At 50.2% G+C, this 24,019-nt stretch overlaps 1 protein-coding gene and 1 long non-coding RNA gene across 3 annotated transcripts in view; one reads left to right on the plus strand and one right to left on the minus strand.

Moving 5' to 3' along the window:
• Positions 1-24,019, plus strand: part of MAP2K3 (mitogen-activated protein kinase kinase 3) — a 71,395-nt gene that overhangs the window by 11,295 nt on the left and 36,081 nt on the right. The window contains exon 1 of one of the 2 annotated variants that reach the window (XM_038762527.1): positions 21,433-21,520. The exons of the other annotated variant lie outside the window; for it this stretch is intronic. Within the exon in view, the coding sequence (XP_038618455.1) occupies positions 21,505-21,520 (16 nt within the window). The 5' untranslated portion in view covers positions 21,433-21,504. Of the gene's footprint in view, positions 1-21,432; positions 21,521-24,019 lie in introns of those variants that run through there. 2 annotated transcript variants of the gene reach the window in all.
• Positions 21,346-21,720, minus strand: LOC119941952. The gene is made up of 2 exons (XR_005455341.1): positions 21,622-21,720; positions 21,346-21,494 (listed from the first exon to the last, which is right to left on the minus strand). It is a non-coding gene; the product is annotated as an uncharacterized LOC119941952 (long non-coding RNA).

Genomic DNA, 24,019 nt, shown 5'->3' on the forward strand with positions numbered 1-24,019 from the left:
GGTCCATTCTTGATGCTTCCTGTTGATTCCCCTCTCTATTGGCCTCACTGGTAGTGGTCATAGAAACCCAAAAAAGCAACTTATAAAAAGGAGGATGTGAGCTCTGGGGCAGCATGCTGAGGACAGAGGGGAGCCTGGGTGGTGGTGTGCTCTGCAGAGCCTCCGTGCGAGCTGGAGGGAGCCACCTTAATGAGATCTTAACTCTTTAGCGATAATAGCTGGAGTGAGTGGCATTTATTAAACACGCTCTAAGTGCCAAATGACTGTGCTGAGCGCTGGGGTAGTCGCAGAAACGTCAGATTGGACCTGGCCCCTGACCCACTCAGGACTCACCTCTCTCTTGGATGTTCTTCTTGTCCTTAAAACTTCAGTCCCCTGTGCCGTGGCAGCCGTCTCCTTACGTCTCCCGGTGGGAGCCCTTGATCGAGGTTGGGAAGTGCTTATAGCTTCTCCATTCCTAGGCCCTTGGCTGGGGTTGGGGGAGGGAACGGGCTCTGCGCCAGTAACTCTTTCCTCTTCTGGTTTCTGATCGAATCGGTCCTTTTTGATTTCCAACAGCTGAACCGAACACATTTTGGACATCCTGTCCGTGCTCAGTCGACCAGTGATATTCGTTAAGAACTCATCCTAGCCGCTAGACAGATTTCCAGGGCCCGGCCCCTGCCTTAGAGGTGCTCACATCCTCAGGAGTAGCCAAGGGGACAGCTCCGAGTGAGCGGGTTTGGCGTGGCAGAGTATTTAATTCCCTGCCCGGGCCAGGATTATGAGCCTGAGGGGCCTCTTTACATTCACACCGGAGGACCTAAGCAGGACTCGAATGAGCCGTCTCAGGCCTATCTCGCAGGCGATTCTAAGGTCCATGTTTAAGTGTGTCTGCTTGTGAATTTTCATCCTAGTATCCTACACGTGCAAGCAGCAACGCAAGCGTGTTGGTGACCCTGCCACCGTGCAGTTTCCCGTCCTGCTAACCAGAGAAGCCATAAAAGGGGATTGCGGGGGGGAAGGGGGTGCCAGTGGTATTTGCATGCAGACCACTCTCCTGAGCCCTGAGAGAGTACAGTAGAACTAGTAGACACGATCCCTGCCTTCGAGGAGTTTATGGTCGGGCTGGGGGAGACAGATACTAAAAAGAAATTTGCAGGTAAGAGAAGCAACTGTGTGTAAGGATGTGCACATGTATCTATCCTTCGAGATTTGGCTTTGTCACAGCTATGTGAGTCTTTGATCTTTTGGCTGAGCTTTACCCCAAGTAGCTTGGTTGGGCCTGTACATCTCAGATTAGGGAGGGGTGGATGGGTGCGGGGAGGTCCGGGAGGAATTCCAAGGCAGGCCAGATGATCCGCAGAACCCAAGAGAGCCATCTGGGATTGGAGGCAGCAAAACTGGGCTGTGGAAATGGGATGAGGCGTGTGTGGATTTCCATAAAAGGCTCCTCCGTATGATGCCGTCCTGTTATGTTATTGCATAATGGCCGTCACTCACATCTGCAACTTCTGCGTCTGCAGAGATGGGTCCGGGCTCCTTGAATGCCCGCTGAGGCCACCCTAGTTCCCCTTCTAGAACTTCTTAGCGATTTTTCCAGGAAAGTTTCCCTTTGACCTCTGAGAGGCGGGCGAATGACTTGTCTGCTGGACCAATTCCACGTGGACATATATTTTGTTAATGATGTGCATATAGCTATAATTCCATTTGTTCTGACGGTTTTGACGCCCATCTACGTGTTTTGTTTCGTTGTCTGCCTCCCCCTTCTAGACTGTGAGCCCGTTATTGGGTAGGGACCGTCTCTATCTGTTGCCGATTTGTACTTCCCGAGCACGTAGTCCAGTGCTCTGCACACAGTAAGTGCTCAAGAAATACGATTGAATGAATGAATGACGTATGGTACCTTCACCTTTGGGGTTGGAATGGGGCTTTACAGCGGAATAGCTGTAGAGAAGAAGCAGCTATTCTGTGGGAAGCAGGGAGGCCTAGTGGAAAGAACACGGGCCTGGGGGTTGGGGTGCCTGGATCCTAATCCCAGCTCCGCCGCTTGCCTGCTGTGGAATTTTGGGCAAGTCACTTAATTTCTCTGTGCCTCAGTTTCCTTAGCTGTAAAATGGGGATTCAATAGTCGTATTTTTGTTGTTTTTTTTGATGGCATTTGTTAAGCGCTTACTATGTGCAGAGCACTGTTCTAAGCGCTGGGGGGGATACATGGTGATCAAATTGTCCCACGTGGGGCTCACAGTCTTAATCCCCATCTTACAGATGAGGTAACTGAGGCTCGGAGAAGTTAAGTGTCTTGCCCAAGGTCGCCCAGCAGACATGTGGCAGAGTCGGGATTCGAACCCATGACTTCTGACTCCAAAGCCCGTGCTTTTTCCACTGAGCCACGCTGCTTCTCCCTCCTTCGTAGACTGTGAGCCCCGTGTGGGACAGGGACTGTATCTGACCTGATAAACTCGTATCTACCCCAGTGCTTAAAACTTGACACATAGTAAGCACTTAACAAATACCCTAATTATTCATTATCATTATTATTATTATTAGATGGTTTAGAGAGTCACTTTTTTTCTCAAGCACGTGTTGTGGTCGGTTTAATTGGATCGGCTTTTCTCTCTCCCCGACTGCCCATTGCTGGGAGAGTGGCATTCCCCCTTTTTCCTCGACCCTGGACCCCGGTTTGATGAGGAGCTGGTCTTTGACTTGGGCTGCTGGAAGGTTGCAGACTACTTTGCTGGGCATCGGCTCGCCGACTGTCCGGGTTTGACGTGGGACGGGAGCCAGGCCTGTCCGGACTGGCCCGTTAGAGAAAACCCTGTCCAGAGAAAGGGAGAGAGGGGGAATCATGTGCCTTAGTGAGGCCATTGTCTGGTCAGGTGCCCGAGTGTAGCCAGTTGGGCGAAGGCAGACCAAAATGGCAACTCAGAGTAGGCAAAGCAGACCGCTCCTCCCCGCCACCCCTCCTCCGCCCTGTACAGGTGTGATTCTAGCTCAAAGGAGGTCAAAGTTTGGAAGCGGCAGGAAATGATTTTATGATATGCTTGAGTAGGTGTGATGTCCTCTGACCCCAAAGTGCCGGCGAAACTCCCTCCCACTTCCTCTCCAAGTCCCTTTGGCTCCGTGTGCGGTTCTAGGGCTCCAGAGAGGAGGGAGTCCATCTCTCAGGGTCACTCAGAAGGACTGTGTGTTAGGTGTGTGGAGAATGGGACTTGAGGCCTTCAGTTGAGAAGACCGTCCCCCTTTCCCAAACGGGTGGTTCAGTGAGGTGTGTTTAAAGGCTTAGAGGTTGATCCACTTGGGGCAACCTGTTTTAAATGAGCTTCTGTCCACTCCTAACCGGTAATAATAATTGTGGTATTTATTAAGCGCTTACTAGGTGCCAGGCACTGTCCTAAGCGCTGGGGTGGATACAAGCAAATTGGGTTGGACGCGGTCCCTGTCCCACGGTCTCAATCCCCATTTTACAGGTGAGGTAACGGAGGCACAGAGAAGTGAAGCGGTTTGCCCAAGGTCACACAGCAGACTAGTGGCAGACCTGGGATTAGAACCCATGACCTTTTGATTCCCAGGCCCGTACTCTATCCATTATGCCATGCTGCTTCCCCTTCAGCTCCATCTTACACCCCCTTTTCTCTCTCCCTCCTCTCCCCTTACAGCCGTAATTCCTAGCTGTTCCACCCTTAGGACTTTGGAATTTCCTTGGGATGTGCCTAGGCATTCTGCACGATCTTGGATTTCCTACGCTTGCAGGGATGAAATCATAGTCAGCGGAGTCCGGTTCTGCCCACACCAGCCTGAACCCCTAGTCTTGGGCGGGCCGTGGTGCACCCCCAACCAGATGAAGGAAGAAAATCCTGCCTTCGACTGAAAAGGCATCGCGTGGCCTCCTCAGTGCACCCTCTGAGGTCCCGGCGTGCCTTAAGGAGAATAGAAGAGAGTTCATTTGTGGTCGGGGGGCCTCGAGCCGGAGTGGGAAGTGAACCATTGCGTACTGGGATTTGGGATGGGGCCGGGGCGGTGGGCGGGGGGAGTTGGGAACTTCGCGGTACTGATCGAAGCGCGTTATGAAACCATTTCCTGCAGCTTCCAACTGCTGGCTTTCTGGTCGTGGACCATCAGGGTGGAGATACTATATTTAGTGGGGAGGGAGAACCGTTAGGAAGGAAGGGTGGGAGGGAGGGAGGTGCCCTGTTTGAAATGTGACAACCTGACCGAGCCCCACGGCTGCCATTGGGACACCTCAGCAAGCTCCTGATAATAATAATAATAATGGTGGCATTTATTAAGCACTTACTATGTGCAAAGCACTGTACTGAGTCCTGATGTGTTGAGGGATTTGGTGATAACATTTTTTCCCCCCCTGAACTTTTCTAACTTAACTTGTACTGTTATCGATCTCTTCCTGTGAGTGTAACCAGAACAATGGAGGGAGAGAGGGTGCAGTAAACTGTTGCAACACGGGGAAGATGTTGATTAAAGAAAAAAAAAAAATTGGGGCTTGCAGAATCCCTATTGATCCCAGTATAAACGTTGTAGCAGCCTCAGTGGAAAGAGCCCGGGCTTGGGAGTCAGAGGTCATGGGTTCAAATCCCGCTCCTCCAGTTGTCAGCTGTGTGACTTTGGGCAAGTCACTTAAATTCTCTGTGCCTCAGTTACCTCATCTGTAAAATAGGGATTAAAATTGTGAGCATCACATGGGACAACCTGATCACCTTGTAACCTCCCCAGCGCTTAGAGCAGTGCTTTGCACATAGTAAGTGTTTAATAAATGCTATTAAAAAAATAAAATAAAATCCCCAAACTACTGACAGCAGAAAAGGAAGGGCGTATGTGTGTGGGCGATGCCGACAGGGGGTTGGAGGGGGCGTGCGGGGGGAAGAGCAGTAACTGCTCAGGCAGATTGATTTTCTAGCGCACACATGCTTAGTAGAAACAAATACAGTGGACTGCAGACTCTGTGGGCTTGTGCTGCTGTAGTGGGGTTTTCCCCTTCCTCTCCCACCCCCCACCCAGTGCAGACCCAGGCTGCCTTGGCCCTCTTTTGGAGCTAACGCTGTTCCGCTTTGCTGCACCAAACAGTGTGCCTCTCTCTCCCCCTGAGGTGAAGGCAGGAGAGAAGCTGCCGGGCCGGTGCAAGTTTGAATTCAGAAGACAGAAGTCTGGGTCATTGCTGTTTGCCCGCTCTCAGGTTTTATTCCCGGCACCGATCCTGCTGGTTGCCGGGCTCCTTCCTCGGGCCCTCATACACCCTTCTTCCTGGCTGCCGTTTAGCCGGGAGTCACTGGCTTGAGGGCTGGAGAGGAGGGTGGTCCACTTTAGCACATCCTAAGGTGGACCCTCTTCGTGGGGGCCTGAGAATCTGCGGGGGAATGAGCGGATTCATTCATTCATTCATTCAATCGTATTTAATGATTGAATTGATTGACTGATTCAATGAATTTATTGAGCGCTTACTGTGTGCAGAGCACTGGACTAAGCCCCTGGGAAGTACAAGTTGGCAACATCTAGAGACGGTCCCTACCCAACAGTGGGCTCACAGTCTAGAAGGGGGAGACAGACAAGAAGACAAAACATGTGGACAGGTGTCAAGTCACCAGAATAAACAAGAAGTAAAGCTAGATGCACATCATTAACAAAATAAATAGAATAGTAAATATGTACAAGCAAAATAAATAGAGTAATAAATCTGTACAAACATATATACAGGTGCTGTGGGGAGGGGAAGGAGGTAGGGCGGGGGGGATGGGGAGGGGGAGAGGAAGGGGGGGGCTCAGTGTGGGAAGGCCTCCTGGAGGAGGTGAGCTCTCAGAAGGGAGGAAGCGAGTTAGCTTGGTGGATGTGCGGAGGGAGGGCATTCCAGGCCAGGGGGAGGACGTGGGCTGGGGGTTGATGGTGGGACGGGCAAGAACGAGGCCCGGTGAGGAGATTAGCGGCAGAAGAGTGGAGGGTGCAGGCTGGGCTGGAGAAGGAGAGAAGGGAGGTGAGGTAGGAGGGGGCGAGGGGATGGATGGACAGCCTTGAAGCCGAGAGTGAGAAGTTTTTGCCTGATGTGTAGGTTAACTGGGAGCCACTGGAGATTTTTGAGGAGGGGAGTAACATTCCCCACAGTGCTTCTGCAGAAAGATGATCTCTGCAGAAAGGGACAGCTTCCTTTGGGAATCATTTGTGTCGTCCCCCCCACCCTCGCCCACAGAAGCAGCTGTGGTTTAGTGGGAAGAGCACGGGCTTTGGAGTCAGACGTCATGGGTTCGAATCCCAGCTCTGCCACTTGTCAGTGTGACTTCGGGCAAGTCACTTCACTTCTCTGTGCCTCAGTTCCCTCATCTGTAAAATGGGGACTAAGACAGTGAGCCCCACGCGGGACAACCTGATAACCTGGTATCTACCCCAGCGCTTAGAACAGTGCTTTGAACATAGTAAGCGCTTAACAAATACCATCATTATTATTATTATCCCAGTCTGATTCTAGGGAGGTCCCACTCACCGCTTCTCTCAGGAGACTTGTGATTCGAAGGGCCCGAAGAGTGGCTGCATTCCCAGGGTCCAGGGAAGCGCACACCTGGCCCCTTCAGGCTCTGCCCCAGGAGCAGAAAGCTAGGATTTTTTTGATTGGCATTTCCGAGAATGCCAGGGCGTGAAGCAGGCGATTGGTATGGTCACCGAGGCCGAGATGCGAATGTGTAGTAATCAAAAGAAGTCCCGTTGCAAGTCCTCTCTACTGTCCCATTTTTGAAGCGCCACGGCCTAGTGGATCGAGCGCGAAGCTGGGAGTCAGGAGGACCTGGGTTCTAATCCCAGCTCTGCCACTTACCTACTGTGTGACCTTGCAAAAGTCACATAACGCCTCTGTGCCTCAGTTGCCTCACCTGTAAAATGGGGATTAAGACTAAGCAATAGGCGAGACAGGGACTGTGTCCAACCTGATTAGCTTGTGTCTACCCCAAACTTAGGACAGGGCTTGACACATAGCAAGCGCTTAACAGATACCAACATCATCATTGTTATTATTGTGAGATAAGTCAATCGACCCATCGTATTTATTCAGTGCTTACTGGGTGCGGAGCTCTGAGAAGCAGCATGGCTCTCCATCATCATCAGTCGTATTTATTGAGTGCTTACTATGTGCAGAGCACTGTACTAGGCGCTTGGGAAGTACAAGTTGGCAACATATAGAGACAGTCCCTACCCAACAGTGGGCTCACGGTCTAAAAGACTGTGCTTTTGGACACAGCACTTGTATATATATTTGTACAGATTTATTACTCTATTTATTTTACTTGTACAGATTTACTATTCTATTTATTTTCTTAATGATGTGCATATAGCTTTAATTCTATTTGTTCTGACGACTGACACCTGTCTACATGCTTTGTTTTATTGTCTGCCTCCCCCTTCTAGAATGTGAGCCCGTTATTGGGTAGGGACCGGCTCTCTATGTTGCTGACTTGCATTTCCCAAGTGCTTAGTACAGTGCTCTGCCCACAGTAAGCGTTCAATAAATACGACTGAATGGAAAGAGCCCGGGCTTTGGAGTCAGAGGTCATGGGTTCAAATCCCGGCTCTGCCACTAGTCAGCTGTGTGGCTTTGGGCAAGTCACTTCACTTCTCTGGGCCTCAGTTCCCACATCTGTAAAATGGGGATGAAGACTGTGAGCCCCCCGTGGGACAACCTGATCACCTTGTAACCTCCCCAGCGCTTAGAGCAGTGCTTTGCACATGGTAAGCGCTTAATAAATGCCGTCATTATCATTACCGAGCGCTTGGGAGAGTACCGTATAACAGATAAAGAGGTTCTTTAAAAAAGGAAGAAGAAGATGTTTGTGTTTCCCATCCTCATTCACCAGTCTGGGACAGCCCTTCATCCTTGGAGATGAAGAGATGTGGGGCAAGAACTGATTTCCCGGGGATTTTTTTGTTTTGTTTTTTTCCTCTCATTCCTTTCAAGGTGTGTGGTTGGAGGGCAGCCTCTAGCCCAGGGAACTGAGGCCGCCCGTGTGTGTCGGGATCTTTGAGCCCACTGTTGGGTAGGGACTGTCTCTATATGTTGCCAATTTGTACTTCCCAAGTGCTTAGTACAGTGCTCTGCACACAGTAAGCGCTCAATAAATACGATTGATGATGATCTAGAGCTGAAATCACAATGCCATTACTCTCCCTCTCCCGTTTCCTCTCTCTGAATCCAGAGAGGAGCATAGGTAGGCTGTTAGGCAGTACATGCTAAGTAGTAGAAAACACGAGGGTGAGCTTTGGTACTGTAGGTCTCTGAGAGTGGGCTGTCCTGAACTCTGCCCACGGAGCCTTGTGGAGGAGAGAGTTTTCATTCCTCCTCAGTCAGAAACCAGAGAGGGCAGAGTGAAATAATAATAATAATAATGATGGCATTTATTAAGCGCCTACTAGGTACAAAGCACTGTTCTAAGCACTGGGGAGGATACAAGGTGATCAGGTTGTCCCACGGGGGGGCTCCCAGTCTTCATCCCCATTTGACAGATGAGGGAACTGAGGCACAGAGAAGTGAAGCGACTTGCCCAAAGTCACACAGCTAAGTGGCGGAGCCGGGATTTGAACCCATGACCTCTGACTCCAAAGCCTGTGGTCTTTCCACTGAGCCACGCTGCTTCCCAGGAAGGAACCTACAAGGGCCAAGTAGGAGAAGCGAGCTGGGGACTGGGGCGGTCTCTCTACATTTCCATCTACCTCGGCTCTTAGTACGGTGCTGGGCACATAGTAAGCGCTTAACAAATACCACAAAAAAAGGACACTTCTCAGGGAATCCCTGTTTAAATTACTCTTTAGAGCAGCGTTAAATAGGGCCGTTTTGTACTGATCAAGCACAAATTCCATGTGGCATTTTCTCTTTCTTTCCAGAACTGACTAGTAAGGTAAGCATATTTCTTTGAAACCATGCCGTGGCATATCAGGAGCATGCTATCCCCCAGGCTTGAGATTTTTTCTCCCCACCTTGGTACGCCAGAAAATTCCCACTAAATTATCCTGAGCAGATCAAGGCAACTTCTACAAATCAGCTGCTTTTTACTTAAGAAACGAACACCGGAACCCGATGAAACAGACACGCAGAATGACGTACACAGATTAGAAAGATGATTCTGTATTTGGGATGCCAATCTGTACTTCCCAAGCGCTTAGTACAGTGCTCTGCACACAGTAAGCGCTCAATAAATACGATTGATTGATTGATTGATTGATTGATTGGGCAGTGCGGACCTGGACTTCAGCACCTCTGGGCCCCACGGAGGAATCTGGCAGGGAATGCCGGCCCCCCGGGGAACGGGCCATCATGGCTCGGAAAGCAATATCCTGGAAGAACAGTTGCGCTAGATAGTTTCTGTGCTTGATCCAACGCCTCAGGCCCTCCTGCTCCTTCTCCTCCTTCTCCTACTGCTCCTTCTCCTCCTTCTCCTCCTCCTCCTTCTCCTTTTCCTTCTCCTCCTCTTCAGGGCACTCGAGATGTTACATTATCTGGTAAAAAACCACGCACCCAGCTCTTCCTACTGCTCGTGTGAACACTGAAACCGGCTTGCAGGCAGCCGGCAGCCGGGACCAGATGCTACGAGCGAAGGGATTTCCGAAGAGCTCGGAGTGAGGCAAGCGGGCTTGAGCTGAGTTGATTTGAGTTTGGGGTTTTGGTTTTGCTCCGCTTTCTTTCAATAGTCTTTTCTAGGAACATCCCCTTTTGTGGCTGCTGAGGTGGAATAAGGCCAGCTGGTCAACTCGTAGAGCGTCAGTTCTGGGCTTAACTCTGGGCAGTCGGCCCAAGAGGCTTTGGGGATGCCCGAGCCTTAACTGCAGGGCCTGAGGGTGGTGGTGTAAGAAGAGCTGGAGACTTGTGTGCTAATAATAATAATAATAATAATAATAATAATAATGGCATTCATTAAGCGCTTACTATGTGCAAAGCTCTGTTCGAAGCGCTGGGGAGGTTACCAGGTGATCAGGTTGTCCCACGGGGAGCTCACAGTTTTAATCCCCATTTTCCAGCTGCGGCACAGGGAAGCTAAGCGACTTGCCCAAAGTCACACAGCTGACAGTTGGCGGAGCCAGGATTTGAACCCATAATAATAATGGTATTTGTTAAGCGCTTACTATGTGCAAAGCAATCAATCAATCAATCGTATTTATTGAGCTCTTACTGTGTGCAGAGCACTGTACTAAGCACTTGGGAAGTACAAGTTGGCAACATATAGAGACAGTCCCTACCCAACAGTGGGCTCACAGTCTAGAAGCGCTAGACTAAGCGCTAAGCGCTGTTCTAAGCGCTGGGGAGGTTACAAGGTGATCAGGTTGTCCCAAAGGGGGATCACAGTTTTAATCCCCATTTTGCAAATGAGGCAACTGAGGCACAGAGAAGCTAAGTGACCTGCCCAAGGTCACACAGCTGACAGCTGGCGGAGCCGGGATTTGAACCCATGACCTCTGACGCCAAAGGCCGGACTCTTTCCACTGAGCCACGCTGCTTCATTGTTGTGTTATTCCGGGGGAGATTTCCCTCCCCGTGGCCCACGGGAGACCGTCACCCTCCCGGGCCCCGCGGTTCTGGTGTGAAGGAGGCCCTGAGCTCAAAGAAAAACTAGGTCACCCTCGATCCCCTTATCGCTGTGCAGGATCGCCAGTTCCATTTCAAAGCTGGTAAAACCGCTAAGCATTCATTCAGTCGTATTTATCGAGCGCTTACTGTGTGCATAGCACTGTACTAAGCGCTTGGGAAGTACCAGTTGGCAACATCTAGAGACGGTCCCTACCCAACAACCGGCTCACAGTCTAGAAGGGGGAGACAGACAGACAACAAAACAAAACACGTAGACAGGTGTAACCTGGGTTTTTGATGTACAAAGGGCAGATCTACTGGAATTAAAACCCCAAGCCTGTTGATCCCAACCACCTTCCAAGGATAATTTCTAATTCTCTACGTTAAGTAAAAGGCACACGGACAATCTTGTTAGTCCCAGGGACTGTTCTGTGCTTACACCCAGTTGCCCATCCAGCTTGCAGGGAAGCCGGCTCCGGCTCGGAATGCGTACGCGGAGCGGAATTTTCAGCCCGAGTGGGCTGGCCTTTTCCCGGGAGGAATGTGTGTGGTGTTTTAATTGGAAAATCTCGATCCTACCCAACAGCCTGGGTTATGTATGTTGACAGGATGTTCCCTCAGTAACTGAAGAATTCCTTGCATTTCCACAAAAGCCTTTTTGTCCGCCCGTCTGTTCGATGGCTTCCTATGCCTTCAGATTAAGGTAGCTCGTCCCTTGCCCTCTGGTGGGGAAAAGCATACTTCCTGCTGCTGCCCGGATTATCTTTGTCCAGAAACGCTCTGGGCATGTTACTCCCCTCCTCAAAAATCTCCAGTGGCTACCAATCAATCTGCGCATCAGGCAGAAACTCCTCACCCTGGGCTTCCAGGCTGTCCATCACCTCGCCCCCTCCTACCTCACCTCCCTTCTCTTCTTCTACTGCCCAGCCCGCACCCTCCGCTCCTCTGCCGCTAATCTCCTCACCGTACCTCGTTCTCGCCTGTCCCGCCATCGACCCCCGGCCCACGTCATCCCCCGGGCCTGGAATGCCCTCCCTCTGCCCATCCGCCAAGCTAGCTCTCTTCCTCCCTTCAAGGCCCTGCTGAGAGCTCCCCTCCTCCAGGAGGCCTTCCCAGACTGAGCCCCTTCCTTCCTCTCCCCCTCATCCCCCTCTCCATCCCCCCATCTTACCTCCTTCCCTTCCCCACAGCACCTGTGCATATGTATATATGTTTGTACATATTTATTACTCTATTTATTTATTTATTTATTTATGTGTACATATCTATTCTATTTATTTTATTTTGTTAGTATGTTTGGTTTTGTTGTCTGTCTCCCCCTTTTAGACTGTGAGCCCACTGTTGGGTAGGGACTGTCTCTATATGTTGCCAACTTGTGCTTCCCAAGCTCTTGGTACAGTGCTCTGCACATAGTAAGCGCTCAATAAATACGACTGATGATGATGATGAAAAAGAAGGGTTTTTCTTCTCTCTGGGTGGTGGCTCGAGGGTACCCGGTGTATTGCATCCTGGCCGCTGGATTTCAACACTCACTGGGCCTGCAAAAGTCTTTATTTAGCCAGAAAAAAACCTCTCAGTGGCCTGGCCCACACTCTTGCCAATGTGATTCCTTCCAAGCCCTCCTGACCTCTTTTTATGGGTTCCGTATCTCATAATAATAGCAATAATAATCGTGGTGTTTGTTAAATGCTTACTATGTGCCAGGCATTTTATTATGCTCTGGGGTGGATAATAATAATAATAATAATAATAATAATAATGGCATTTATTAAGCGCTTTCTATGTGCAAAATGCTGTTCAAGGCCCTACTGAGAGCTCATCTCCTCCAGGAGGCCTTCCCAGATTGAGCCCCCTCATTCCTCTCCCCCTCGTCCTCCTCTCCATCCCCCCGTCTTACCTCCTTCCCTTCCCCACAGCACCTGTATATATGTATATATGTTTGTACATATTTATTACTCTATTTTACTTGTACATATCTATTTATTTTATTTTGTTAATATGTTTGGTTTTGTTCTCTGTCTCCCCCTTCTAGACTGTGCACCCACTGTTGGGTAGGGATTGTCTCTATATGTTGCCGACTTGTACTTCCCAAGCGCTTAGTACAGTGCTCTGCACACAGTAAGCGCTCAATAAATACGATTGATTGATTGTTCTAAGCGCTGGGGAGGTTACAAGGCGATCAGGTTGTCCCATGGTGGGGCTCACAGTCTTAATCCCCATTTTCCAGATGAGGGAACTGAGGCACAGAGAAGTTAAGTGACTTGCCCAAAGTCACACAGCTGACAAGTAGTGGGGCCGGGATTGGAACCCATGGCCTTCTGAGAAGCAGCATGGCTTCATGGGAAGAGCCCGGGCTTGGGAGTTAACGGTCGTGGGTTCTAATACCTGGCTCCGCTACTTTTCATTCATTCATTCAATCGTATTTATTGAGCACTTACTGTGTGCAGAGCACTGTACTAAGCGCTTGGGAAGTACAAGTTGGCTACTTAGCTGTGTGACTTGGGGCAAGTCACTTAACTTCTCTGTGCCTCAGTTGCCTCATCTGTAAAATGGGGATTAAGTCTGTGGGCCCCATGTGGGACAACCTGATTATTTTGCATCTGCCCCAGTGTTTAGAACAGTGCTTGGCACGTAGTAAGCGCCTAACAAATACCATAATTATTAGTATTATTATTCTGACTCCCAAGCCAGTGCTCTATCCTGAGGATGGATCGGAAGCCAGCACACTTCCTCACTTGTAATGATTCCTGGGAAAACAGAACCTAAAAGGGATGAAGGAGAAGGGCAATGTACTCTGTTTCTTTGAGGCTCATTCCCTGACTTCCATTACGTCCTCCAAGAGTTCTGTAAGAAACTTGGCACAGAGGCCATCAATCAGTGGTATTTACTGACCGCTTATTGGTAAGCGCTGGGGAGAGTATGGTACGATAGCATGGGAAGACATGTTCCCTGCCCACAAGGAGCATACAGTCTAGAGCTTTGTCTTTGCTAAGGTGACAGCTATGTTTTGAGTTCAGTTTATTTTTATTTTATTTTATTTTATTTTATTTTATTTTATTTTATGTTATTTTATTTTATTGTATTGTATTGTATTATTTTATTTTATTTTATTTTATTTTATTTTATTTTATTTTATTTTATTTTATTATTTGTGAACTCTTTACAAACGCTATGGGGAGGAGCTGGGTGTGGAGGCTGTATCCAGCGGCCAGAGCCTGGAAATACTGGTGCGAGGCATCGTGGAAGGAACCAGGGGAAATGCTGCTTCATTGGGTCGCTGATAGTTTTTGCCTCCAGGAGTTGGGGCTTTGGAGCTCCCCTCCCCATACTCTGTCTCTTCCTGGAAGAGCAACCACGGAAGTAGCGGAGTGCAGCGGAATCTGCAGGAATTCCAGGAATTCTGTCCCGGCAGCAAGACGCTCAAGCTCTATTTGCAACTCAGGATTTGGCACCAAGAACCTGCCCAAGTCATCTAACCTATGCTACTTTGTTATTCCTCTCACCCCTAAATAATATTTGGGGCCCAAGTATGCTTAAGGTGGGGCCAGGTGCTGTGATAAGGTTAGTACAGATGAAGGCCCAATGCCTGCTCAGTAATAGCCTGCTTTCTAAAGAAAGAACATCATCGATGCCCAAAAAAATATAGGGAGGTTTTTCATCCACAGTCAGTAGGGAAGAGTTTTTAGAGTGGGGAATACAAGACCTTATTTTAGGGAAGGCCACATGATTTAGTGGGAGGTCTGGCAACCGGAGGGCCTAGGTTTGAGTCAGAGCTCTGCCCCTGGCTGGCTGTGCAGCCAGGGTCAGGCCACTTTAATAATAATAGTAATAATAATTACAATACTTTTTAAGCATGTACTATGCTTTAAGCACTGTACTAAGCACTGGGGTAGATACAACGTAATCAGTTTGGACAAATCCCTGTCCCACATGGGGCTCACAGTTTTAATCCCCATGGGGTAACCGAGACTCAGAGAAGCGAAGTAACTTGCCCAAGGTCACACAGCAGACAAGGGACTCAGTTTCCTCGTCTGCAAAATGAGGATAGCTCACCAGGGTGGTCGCGAGGGCACAAAACGAGAAGCGCGAGGTGAGAGCGCTTTGGGAAGAGCAACGCTGTAGAAAAATGAAGGTTGTATTTTATTTAATGATTGTGTTGAGTGTGAGTGATTTGGGAGAAGGGGAAGAGGAAGGGAGGAGTACCAGAGGCCGAGCAGATAGGGCAGGCAGCAGCGAGAGGCAAAGGCATCATCATCAATTGTATTTATTGAGTGCTTACTGTGTGCAGAGCACTGTACTAAGTGCTTGGGAAGTACAAATTGGCAACATATAGAGACAGTCCCTACCCAACAGTGGGCTCACAGTCTAAAAGGCATGAAGACGTAAGGAGCGGGGCCGGGTCTGCCCGTCGTTTCCCTCCTTGCCCCCGGTCCTGAGAATGAGTCTGCTTCTGTCCCAACCCCGCGGAGGGCCGGGACGACTCCGCATCCCTCTTTCTTCATGCATAGGCCTCACCGTCTTAATCCCCATTTTGCAGATGAGGTAACTGAAGCCCAGAGAAGTGAAGTGACCTTTCCAAGATCACACAGCAGACCAGCGGCGGAGCAGGGATCAGAATCCGTGCTCTGTCCAGTAGGCCATGCTGCTTCCCTCCCTGCAGTCGTGAGAGTGGTCTGCTTCTGCCCCAGTCCTGGGGAGGTCCAGGACAATTCCTCATCCCTCTCTTATTAATTAATTAATTCATTCATTCATTCAGTTGTATTTATTGAGTGCTCACGGCACACCAAGCGCTTTCCTCGTGCGCCGAGGGTCCAGAATGGGCCATAAATAGCAACTCAAACCTACGGGACTCTCCCTGTTGTAGAATCTCCATCCTCGGTGCAGTAGCTGGTGGCTGGGACCCTGCGGGGAGGGTCCCGGGAGACACCGATCCTCATCTGCGCCTACAGAGATGGGGCAGCCCTGGGATTTCTGTGGAAGCTCCACGGAAGGAAATAGCTGCCAAACCATTTCATCTCAGGGTTTCCCCCTCCTGTTATGGTCATCACTAGAGTTAGGGGGAAAAAAAAAAGCAGTGTGGTCTAGTGGAGAGAGCACAGGCCTGGGCCTGGGACTCAGAAAGACCTGGGTTCCAATCCCAGCTCTGCCAATTGCTTACTGTGTGTCTTTGGGCAAGTCAATTCACTTCCCCGAGCCTCACTTTCTTCAACCGTAAAATGGGGATTCCTCTTCTCCCTCCTCTTAGACTTTGAGCCCCACAAGGGACAGGGACTGTAGAAATAATAATGATGGCATTTGTTAAGTGGTTACTATGCACAAAGCACTGTTCTAAGTGCTGGGGGGGATACAAGGCGATCAGGTTGTCCCACGTGGGGCTCACAGTCTTCATCCCCATTTTACAGTTGAGGTAACTGAGGCTCAGAGGAGTTAAGTGACTTTCCCAAGGTCACCCAGCAGACATGTGGCGGAGTCAGGATTCGAACCCATGACCTCTGACTCCAAAGCCTGTGCTCTTTTCCACTGAGCCACATGGCTTCTCACGGTGTATCCGACTTAGTTAACTTTACCTAACCCCAGCACTTAGAACAGTGTTTGACACCTAGTGAGCGCTTTAAAAATCCCATAAAAACAATAAAACATGAGCTGGGATCGGGGGCAGGCCTGTGAGTCTGAGGGTATCCGGTTGCGCTTGCCTTGCCAGATTCATTCATTCATTCGATTGTATTTATTGAGTGCTTACTGTGTGCAGGGCTCTGTACTTCTGTTTATTTTATGTGATTTTATGTGATTTATGTGATTATTTTATGTGATTTTATGTGATTCTATTTATTTTATTTTGTTAGTATGTTTGGTTTTGTTCTCCGTCTCCCCCTTTTAGACTGTGAGCCCACTGTTGGGTAGGGACCGTCTCTATATGTTGCCAATTTGTATTTCCCAAGCGCTTAGTACAGTGCTCTGCACATAGTAAGCGCTCAATAAATACAATTGATGATGATGATGTACTGAGCGCTTGGAAAGTACGGTTCGGGAGCAAATAGAGACAATCCCTACCCAACAACGGGCTCGCAGTCTAGAAGAGGGGAGACAGACGGCAAAACAAAACCCAAGTCCAGCCGTCTCCCGGGGGGCTTTTTCTCCTCTTAATCTGTATCAGGGTGGTCCTTGCAGATCCCAGACAAGGAGGTGTATGGGACGTCTCATGTTGTGCTGGGCACTCCGTGTGACACAGAATCATCATCCGCGCCCCTTTTGCGGAAAGCTGCTGAGGCTACCTGAATCTGGAGAATTTCCCGAGCCCGTGCGTTCCCCTCCCACCTCGCTGTAAGCACAGACATTGCTTCCAAGCCGCAGGACTCGGAAGCAAGAGCTGTGGAGGAAGGAGGCTGAGTGATTAAAATGTGAATAGTGGACGTAAAGGTGACCTGTGTCCTATCGCTATCGGACGGGAAACCAACTGAAATGTACACCGTCCAGTATGAAAAGAGTTGGATCTCTACTGGGATTAGTGTTTGCCATCACCGTACCTTGGGGAGGGTTGAAGACAGGGAGCGTGGTTTAGTGATAATAATAATAATGATGATGATGATGATGGCATTTATAAAGCGCTTACTGTGTGCAAAACACTGTTCTAAGCACTGGGGAGGTTACAAGGTGATGAAGTTGTCCCACGGGGGGCTCGCAGTCTTAATCCCCATTTTCCAGATGAGATAACCGAGGCACAGAAGAAGTGAAGTGAGTTGCCCCAAGTCACCCAGCTGACAAGTGGCGGAGCCGGGATTTGAACCTGTGACCTCTGACTCCAAAGCCCGTGGTCCTTCCACTGAGCCACGCTGAGCGGGCCTGGGGGTCAGAGGAAATGGGTCTTTCTGCCACCCGTCTGCTGTATGACTTTGGGCAAGTCACTTCCTTTCTCTGTGCCTCAGTTACCTCATCTGTATATTGGGGATTAAGAGTTTGAGCCCAATGTGGGACCTGGACTTTGTCCAGCCTGATCATCTTGTATCTACCCCAGGGCTTAGTTCAGCGCCTGGAGCATAGTGAGTGCTCAACAGGTACCATTAAAAGAAAAAGGAGATACAATCAGGGAATATCGGAGGGTGCCTAGAGCTCTTTGGAGAGGCGTGGCTGACGCGTGGAATCTCTTCTCTTCTTGGTGTTTCTGCCTGCTCACCTGTAAAGTGGAGATGATATCTCCGTGGGTGGGGAGGGTGGTAAAGGGCTCAGATCTTGGGGAGGAAACTTCACAGTGGGGAAAAACATCCCTTGTGTCAGATTTGGGCAAGCTATACCTTGGGTTTTTTGTTTTTTTTTTAAGAAAAAGGATTCAGGGCCTAGATTATAAACCTGCCCTTGGTGCAGGGTGGGCCAGAACACTTTAAAACTGCTCTAGATCCAGGTGTTTCTCTCAAACTTCCATTGTGCGCCCGGGGATTCGCAAATGTATTTTAAATTTGGAGCTTCTGAACGATCAGAGAAGGTTTCCTCAGACTGGAGTTCATTCTGAATTAAAGACATTAGTGCCCAGGGAACGAAATCTGCAATTTCACAGATTCCAAACTCCTGCCTGTTCAAAAAAAAGAACTGGCAGGAAAACCCTCAGTATTCAGCGTCAGCACCCACAGTATTAGTTGAGCTACTCCTGGGCGCAGTGCTTTCTAGCACCCTTAAGGGACGTTTCTACCTGGGTAACGTCGCAGGAGATTGAACCGATACCTGATGGGGAATTGGGGTTGGGAGTCAGGATTCGAATGAGGGAAAAACTGAAGTCAGGACGGCTGGGGTCTTTGGCTTGTAAACTTGTTGCGGGCAGGGAACGTATCTCCCAACTCTACCATATTGCACTTTCTCAAGTGCTTATTACATTGCTCCGCACACACAGAGCGCACAGTAAATACCATTGATCGATTGATGTGACTGAACAAGGCTACCCTGGCAGCCGAGATCTCAGATTGCACTCTCCCAAACACTTAGGACTCTTAGCTCTGCACACCGTAGACGCTCAATAGATACGATTGAACGAATGAATGAATCTCGGAGAAAGTGTGTGGAGCTTGAAGTACGTACGCCTTGGCAGAGAGACTTCAGACCAATGTGGATGGGCTGAGTGAACCTCTGTATAATCCTATAACTGTTGTCCAGTTTAAGATGAAGTCTACAAAAGGTAGAGATTGGATTTTAGTGTGAGTTCTGTGTGACTGCTGTTCGGAGTCGGGAGGTCCATCCTTGTTAATAACATCCTCTCTTCTACCTAATTTAAAGATTGTAGTTTGATAATAATGATTATGGCATTTGTTAAGCACTTACTATCTGCCAGGCAGATAGTATCTAGGGTGGATACAAGCAAAATCAGGTTGGATACAGTCCCTCTTGCATCATCATCATCATCATCATCAATCGTATTTATTGAGCGCTTACTATGTGCAGAGCACTGTACTAAGCGCTTGGGAAGTACAAATTGGCAACGTATAGAGACAGTCCCTACCCAACATTGGGCTCACAGTCTAAAAGGGGAAGGTTCACAGTCTTAATCTCCGTTTTGCAGATGAGATAACTGAGGCCCAGAGAAGTGAAGTGACTTGTCCAAGGCCACACAGCAGACAAGTGGCAGAGCTGGGATTAGAACCCACGAGCTTCTGATTCCCAGGCCCATGCTCTGTCCACTATACCATGAGACCTAATACCTTTTTGACATAAAAAAAAATACCTGCACGTTGAATCCTTGGTGTCCTTGTGCTTGTTTATAACCACACGAGAGAAGTCTCTCTAAGAGGGTGGTTATTTTTTAGTTATAGGGCTGGGCTGAACACCTAAGCCCAAGCTTTCAGTGTTTTCATTGCCAATCTGAGGCAATTTTTTTCAAGCCGCCCGAGGGTGGCAGGGATGATCTCGTGATTCCGGGATGCTGTAGCTGGGAAGAACTCCATTAACCCCGAGTTACAAAAAGCACCGACGAGGCCAAGTCTGAGGAAATTCCTGGGGTGGGCAGGCCCTGGGGAAGCCCAGAAGTGGGGCGACAGGTGAGAATACCCAGAGAGGCTGGCACATGGGGGGGTCTCCACATTCCCGAGACTCTGTGTTCCTCGAGTCCTGTCTGAAGAGATCCGCCCACACCCCTAGATGCGATAAGCAAACGGTGTAACGGAGCAGCATTTATAAGTGACCAGACAGATGGGTTTTTTTGTTCGTCTTTAACGGTAAAGGAGTTTGGTGTATACTTCGGATTTCCACTCTCCCTTTTAGTGGGTTCCATTTTTGCCCACCACCACTGCTCTGGATGCCCGCCGCTCCCGCTTGGCGTCCGGTAGTCGCCACTTCACAAGTTTTGGAGAACAGATCTATCTTTGGCAAGAAGTGCCCATGCCAAGGTCTCAGCCAGCCTGACTTGGACTGTCCAGAAAGCAAAGGAGCATTTCGGAGAGGAGGAGTTGAATGGAAGGAGAGCGGGGCTGCTGTCAGGAATGATTGTCTTCTTTGAAAACTGAGTCTCGGTGACTTGTTTTCTGGAGCGCATCGCGGCGTACCGCTTTTCCAAAAGCCGTCGTAAGGGACGACACGTCCCCCCCATTCGTTGTGGTCATCGATGTCAGAATGGAATGATGGCAGGATTTGTCCGAGGATCGAACAGAGACCAGAATCCCCGATCCTCCCACGGCACGGCAGCGGCCTTTTCCCAAATAAACAAAGCACCTCTCTGGTGCCTCTACTTCTTCTTCAGTTTGCGCAAGGCTGGGAAAACACAGTGCGGTTTCTTACCCCGGTAGCCCGCGCTTCTTCACGCTGTCAGCTGGTGGGCCTTCGCAGCCTCCGAGGGGCTCTCATTTCACCCTTGACGCAGGTCGCGATGCCGTGGGCCGGACTGCAGGCTGCCGAAACCGATAGGGAGGTGAATCATCGGCAGTAAAGAAGGAAAACACAACTCCTTTTGCGAGACATGTTCTCAGCCGTTGGCCTGCCCCTGCAGCTTCGGGAAACTCAGAGAGTAGCACTTAGGAAAAACAAATAAAGGCCAGCCCCGAAAGGGTTAGAGAGCCCGGAGTTTGGGAAAGAAATAGCTGCCTCTTGCAGCCACGGACTCACCTCCTGTGGAAAAATGACAACCATTTTGCCCTTTGGCATCTTCTCTCTGGGGTAAAAATAGTTGCAGAAAGAATTTGCATGTGCCTTTTTTCATGCATCAACCTACCCGTATAGAGAAATCGGGACGTGCCTTTTCATACAAAGAACACCCTTCTTTAGGCATTTTTTTTGCATAGGACCTGAATACGATTTTCAAGAGGAATCTACCGAATTTGAATTCCGGCGTCTGGTAGAAATTCAGATCGTTTTAGTTTCATAGCTTAACTGAAACTAATAACGGAGGTAGGGCTACTCCTGGTGAGTGTTAGTAAGAGATTATCAGTCAGTTGTATCCCTTTACTAAAAAAGAACATTTTTTCAAAAACAAAAATCCCCAGTCAGTGTCCAGAACACGTGCTTTGATCCAGAAAGTTGTGCATGTGATTGTGCTCTTTTTTTTTTTTTGTAGTCCCGTGTTTCAGTGGCCTCCATGTTTTTTGGCCTTTGTCCAGTTTCCTGTTTGACGTCACTGGCTATTTAACTGCTGCAGGTTTTTACAACTGGTGAGCTTTCAAGTGTAATCTGAGCTGGAACTGCCCAACTTCAGCTGCCGCTGCCACCTTCTGCAAAAGAACATTGCACTCTACGTTCCCTATCTCTCTCTCTCCCTCATTTTTTTTTCCACCCTCCAGAGCTGCAGAGTTCAGAAAACCTGGAATGAGCTAATTGCTTCGCAGTTAGGTGTGCACAGAGAGGGGGGGGAAGGAAAACCAGGTTACCTGCAAGAAGTTATCAAGTGCCGTGGAGTCTGCATCTCTGAAAATAGGGACTGGTGTCGCTCTGCTGGAAACTTTTGAATTTCCTACTTCAGACGTCCCCTCTGAGGCTTGCCGTTTTCAGTCCTTCGTTTCTGAGAAGACATGGACAAGAAACAAGGTAGATGTTGCAATGTCAGAAGCGTGTGGTGCCGGGGCTAGAATCCCACTCGGTTCTTAAAAAAAAGCACGTTATGTAACCCGAGCGGGTTAAAGTTTCACCTTTGCCGTGGAGGTCGGTGGGGTGGCTTAGCGGCCCGGCTGGCCACCGGGGAGAAGGGCCCTCGGAAAAGGCCAGACCCATTTCGGCAGGGAGAGCCCAAGGGGAAGCCGCAGGGAGGGAGCAGAAGGTTACCGGGAAGATCCGCTCAGCAGAGTCAGTGCGTTCGGTTTTCGAGCCGCAAGTTGGCCGGGACGAGTTTCTGTGTTTGCCGAACTGCCCTTCCCCCACCCCTGCCATGGACCGTCACATTGTGCGGGTCCAGTGTGGATTGAACCTGCAGGCTTCGCGATCCAGGTCCCTGATCCCGCAGAGGCCGGACAGGTGATGAGCGTGGTCATCATCGTTCATGCCTAATTCCATCCCTGGCCGCTTTGGAGCTTGCTCTTCCGCAAGCCCGTCAGAGTTCCCAGGGGCGTTTTCAGGAGGATGTGGCCTACTCTTTTTGTGTGTTCTCCTCTTCGCCGGAACAAGTAGCGGCGCTTTCCCGATTCTGGTCCTGACGAGCTATTTGTGTGGACAGCGTAATGTTTTCCCCCCTTTCCAGCTGGATCTGGGAAGGGGATTAGAGATGGGAGGGTCCGGCCCCGAAAGTCTCGGCGGCGACCAAAATTGCTCCCCGACATTCTTGCTCGCTTGACCACATCAATTTGCTCTTTCTAGCCTGCACCGTTGCCAGCTGGTGGTTTTGCTCTGGGGATATTCACACAGCAACTGCCGTGACCCGCGACCGGCTCCCTCTCTGCCCCAGTTTGGGGTTTCCTTAGCTCAAACTATTTTCAGTTGCTCCGTCTGTTTGTCTAGCTTCTCCAGCGTGCTGAGGAGGGTGGTGGGAGGGGGGGCTGTGATTGACTGGAAGGATTCTTCCCTCTCCACCCTTCCCCTAGACCACTCCCACTTCTCTTTCCTCTCCTCCTGAAATCCGGGTGCCAGGGCGAAGGGTTACTCCCTCCACAAGAGACCAGGCTAATTCAGAGTTGATTGATGGGCCGCACTAGTTCCAGGAAATCAAGAATTGCCAGCACTCAGGATTTGCTCTGCACAGGGAGTCCTGGGCCTCACCCGGACTGTCCTCACCTGCGGGTGGCTAGGGCAGTGGTGGTGGTGGTGGTGGTGGTGGGGGGGGTGTTTCAAAGGTCGGGGCCCGTCGCACAGTTGCATTTGCAGCTGTGAGCCCTGCCCTCCCAGTTTCTCCCCACCCACCGTTCCCGTCGGTGCACGGGAGGAGGGGCGAATGAAATAGAGAGCTGTCATGCCAGGAAACTCCGGTTCCAGGGAGAGGGGTAGATGGAGCAGGTGGAGTTGAGGTGACAGGAGGGTCAGTTCAGCAGGGGAGAGAGGATTTAAGTGCCAAGCGGCTGAACCTGCAAAGTTCAAAAGTCTTGGCCGCCTATGCTCACGGTCCTCCAGGGTAGGAGGTGAAACCCTGTCGGTTAGAAAAGAAGACGACGGACTTGGGGGAGGGAAAGAGAGGGGAACCCACGAGGAGGACGTGTTGTACCTGCTTCTCAGGTCATGTAATTAGGGGGTGCAGTGGAGCTCGCAGCTTTGGGGGGGCCCGGGAACTTGACTGTGCTGAGGAGAGGAGGGACGAGGAGGTGGTGGTGGTGGTAGCGTGGAATTTGTCGTCCCCTTCTTCCCTGCAGCCCTCTTATTCCCCGGTGCTCATTGTAGGGAGGAGGAAGGAAGGTGGTGAGTTTTCAGGAGGACAGAGAGGGGATTCTCCCAGGCCAGCTGACTTCCTCCCATCTGTTCATCAGCCTGCAGGTGTTGGGATGGCCCCTCCCGTAGCCCTAGGGCTTGTGAAGTTCTCAGCTCACAACCACGCGAGTGGGAGGCGAAGGGCCAGCCGCCGCAGACTCCCCACTCCATTTCCCAGGAGCTCGGGACCTGAGGCTCCACCCGCGCAGCTTTATTACCTCCAAATCAGTCGAGACTCTCCCTGTTCTGTGTTCGAAAGTTGGGAAAGCCCCTGGATCTGGAGAGAGAGGAGGAAGAGTTTCTGGAGGAGGGCAGCCCCCCACCCCCGTTCAGAAGCCAGCTGAATAATGACTCCCAGGATCATGTGCTCGCGGGTGATGCTGAACTATCTCCTTGGAGGGGACTCCGGCCTGGGCTGACCCAGTGAAAGAGGCTGTCCGTTTCCGAGCACGCTGGCCGGAGTCATCTCTGGAAGAGAGACATCTCACTCTCTCTGGAAGACAGACATCTCACTTTCAACTGCCTCTCTGCAGAGCAGGATGTTGGAGCTTCCAGGCCCTGAGCCTACGTGACTCCCCCCTCTCCCGTAGCCCCCAACAAGGGGACCGCCAAGGAGACAGGCCCCCGTAGCCCATGTCTGACTCGCCATCCCTCAGTTCGGCCGGGCTGAGGTCATGCTCAGCTCGGCTGCTGTGGAGC

Source organism: Tachyglossus aculeatus, chromosome 21, assembly GCF_015852505.1.
Source record: "Tachyglossus aculeatus isolate mTacAcu1 chromosome 21, mTacAcu1.pri, whole genome shotgun sequence".
NCBI lineage: Eukaryota > Metazoa > Chordata > Mammalia > Monotremata > Tachyglossidae > Tachyglossus > Tachyglossus aculeatus.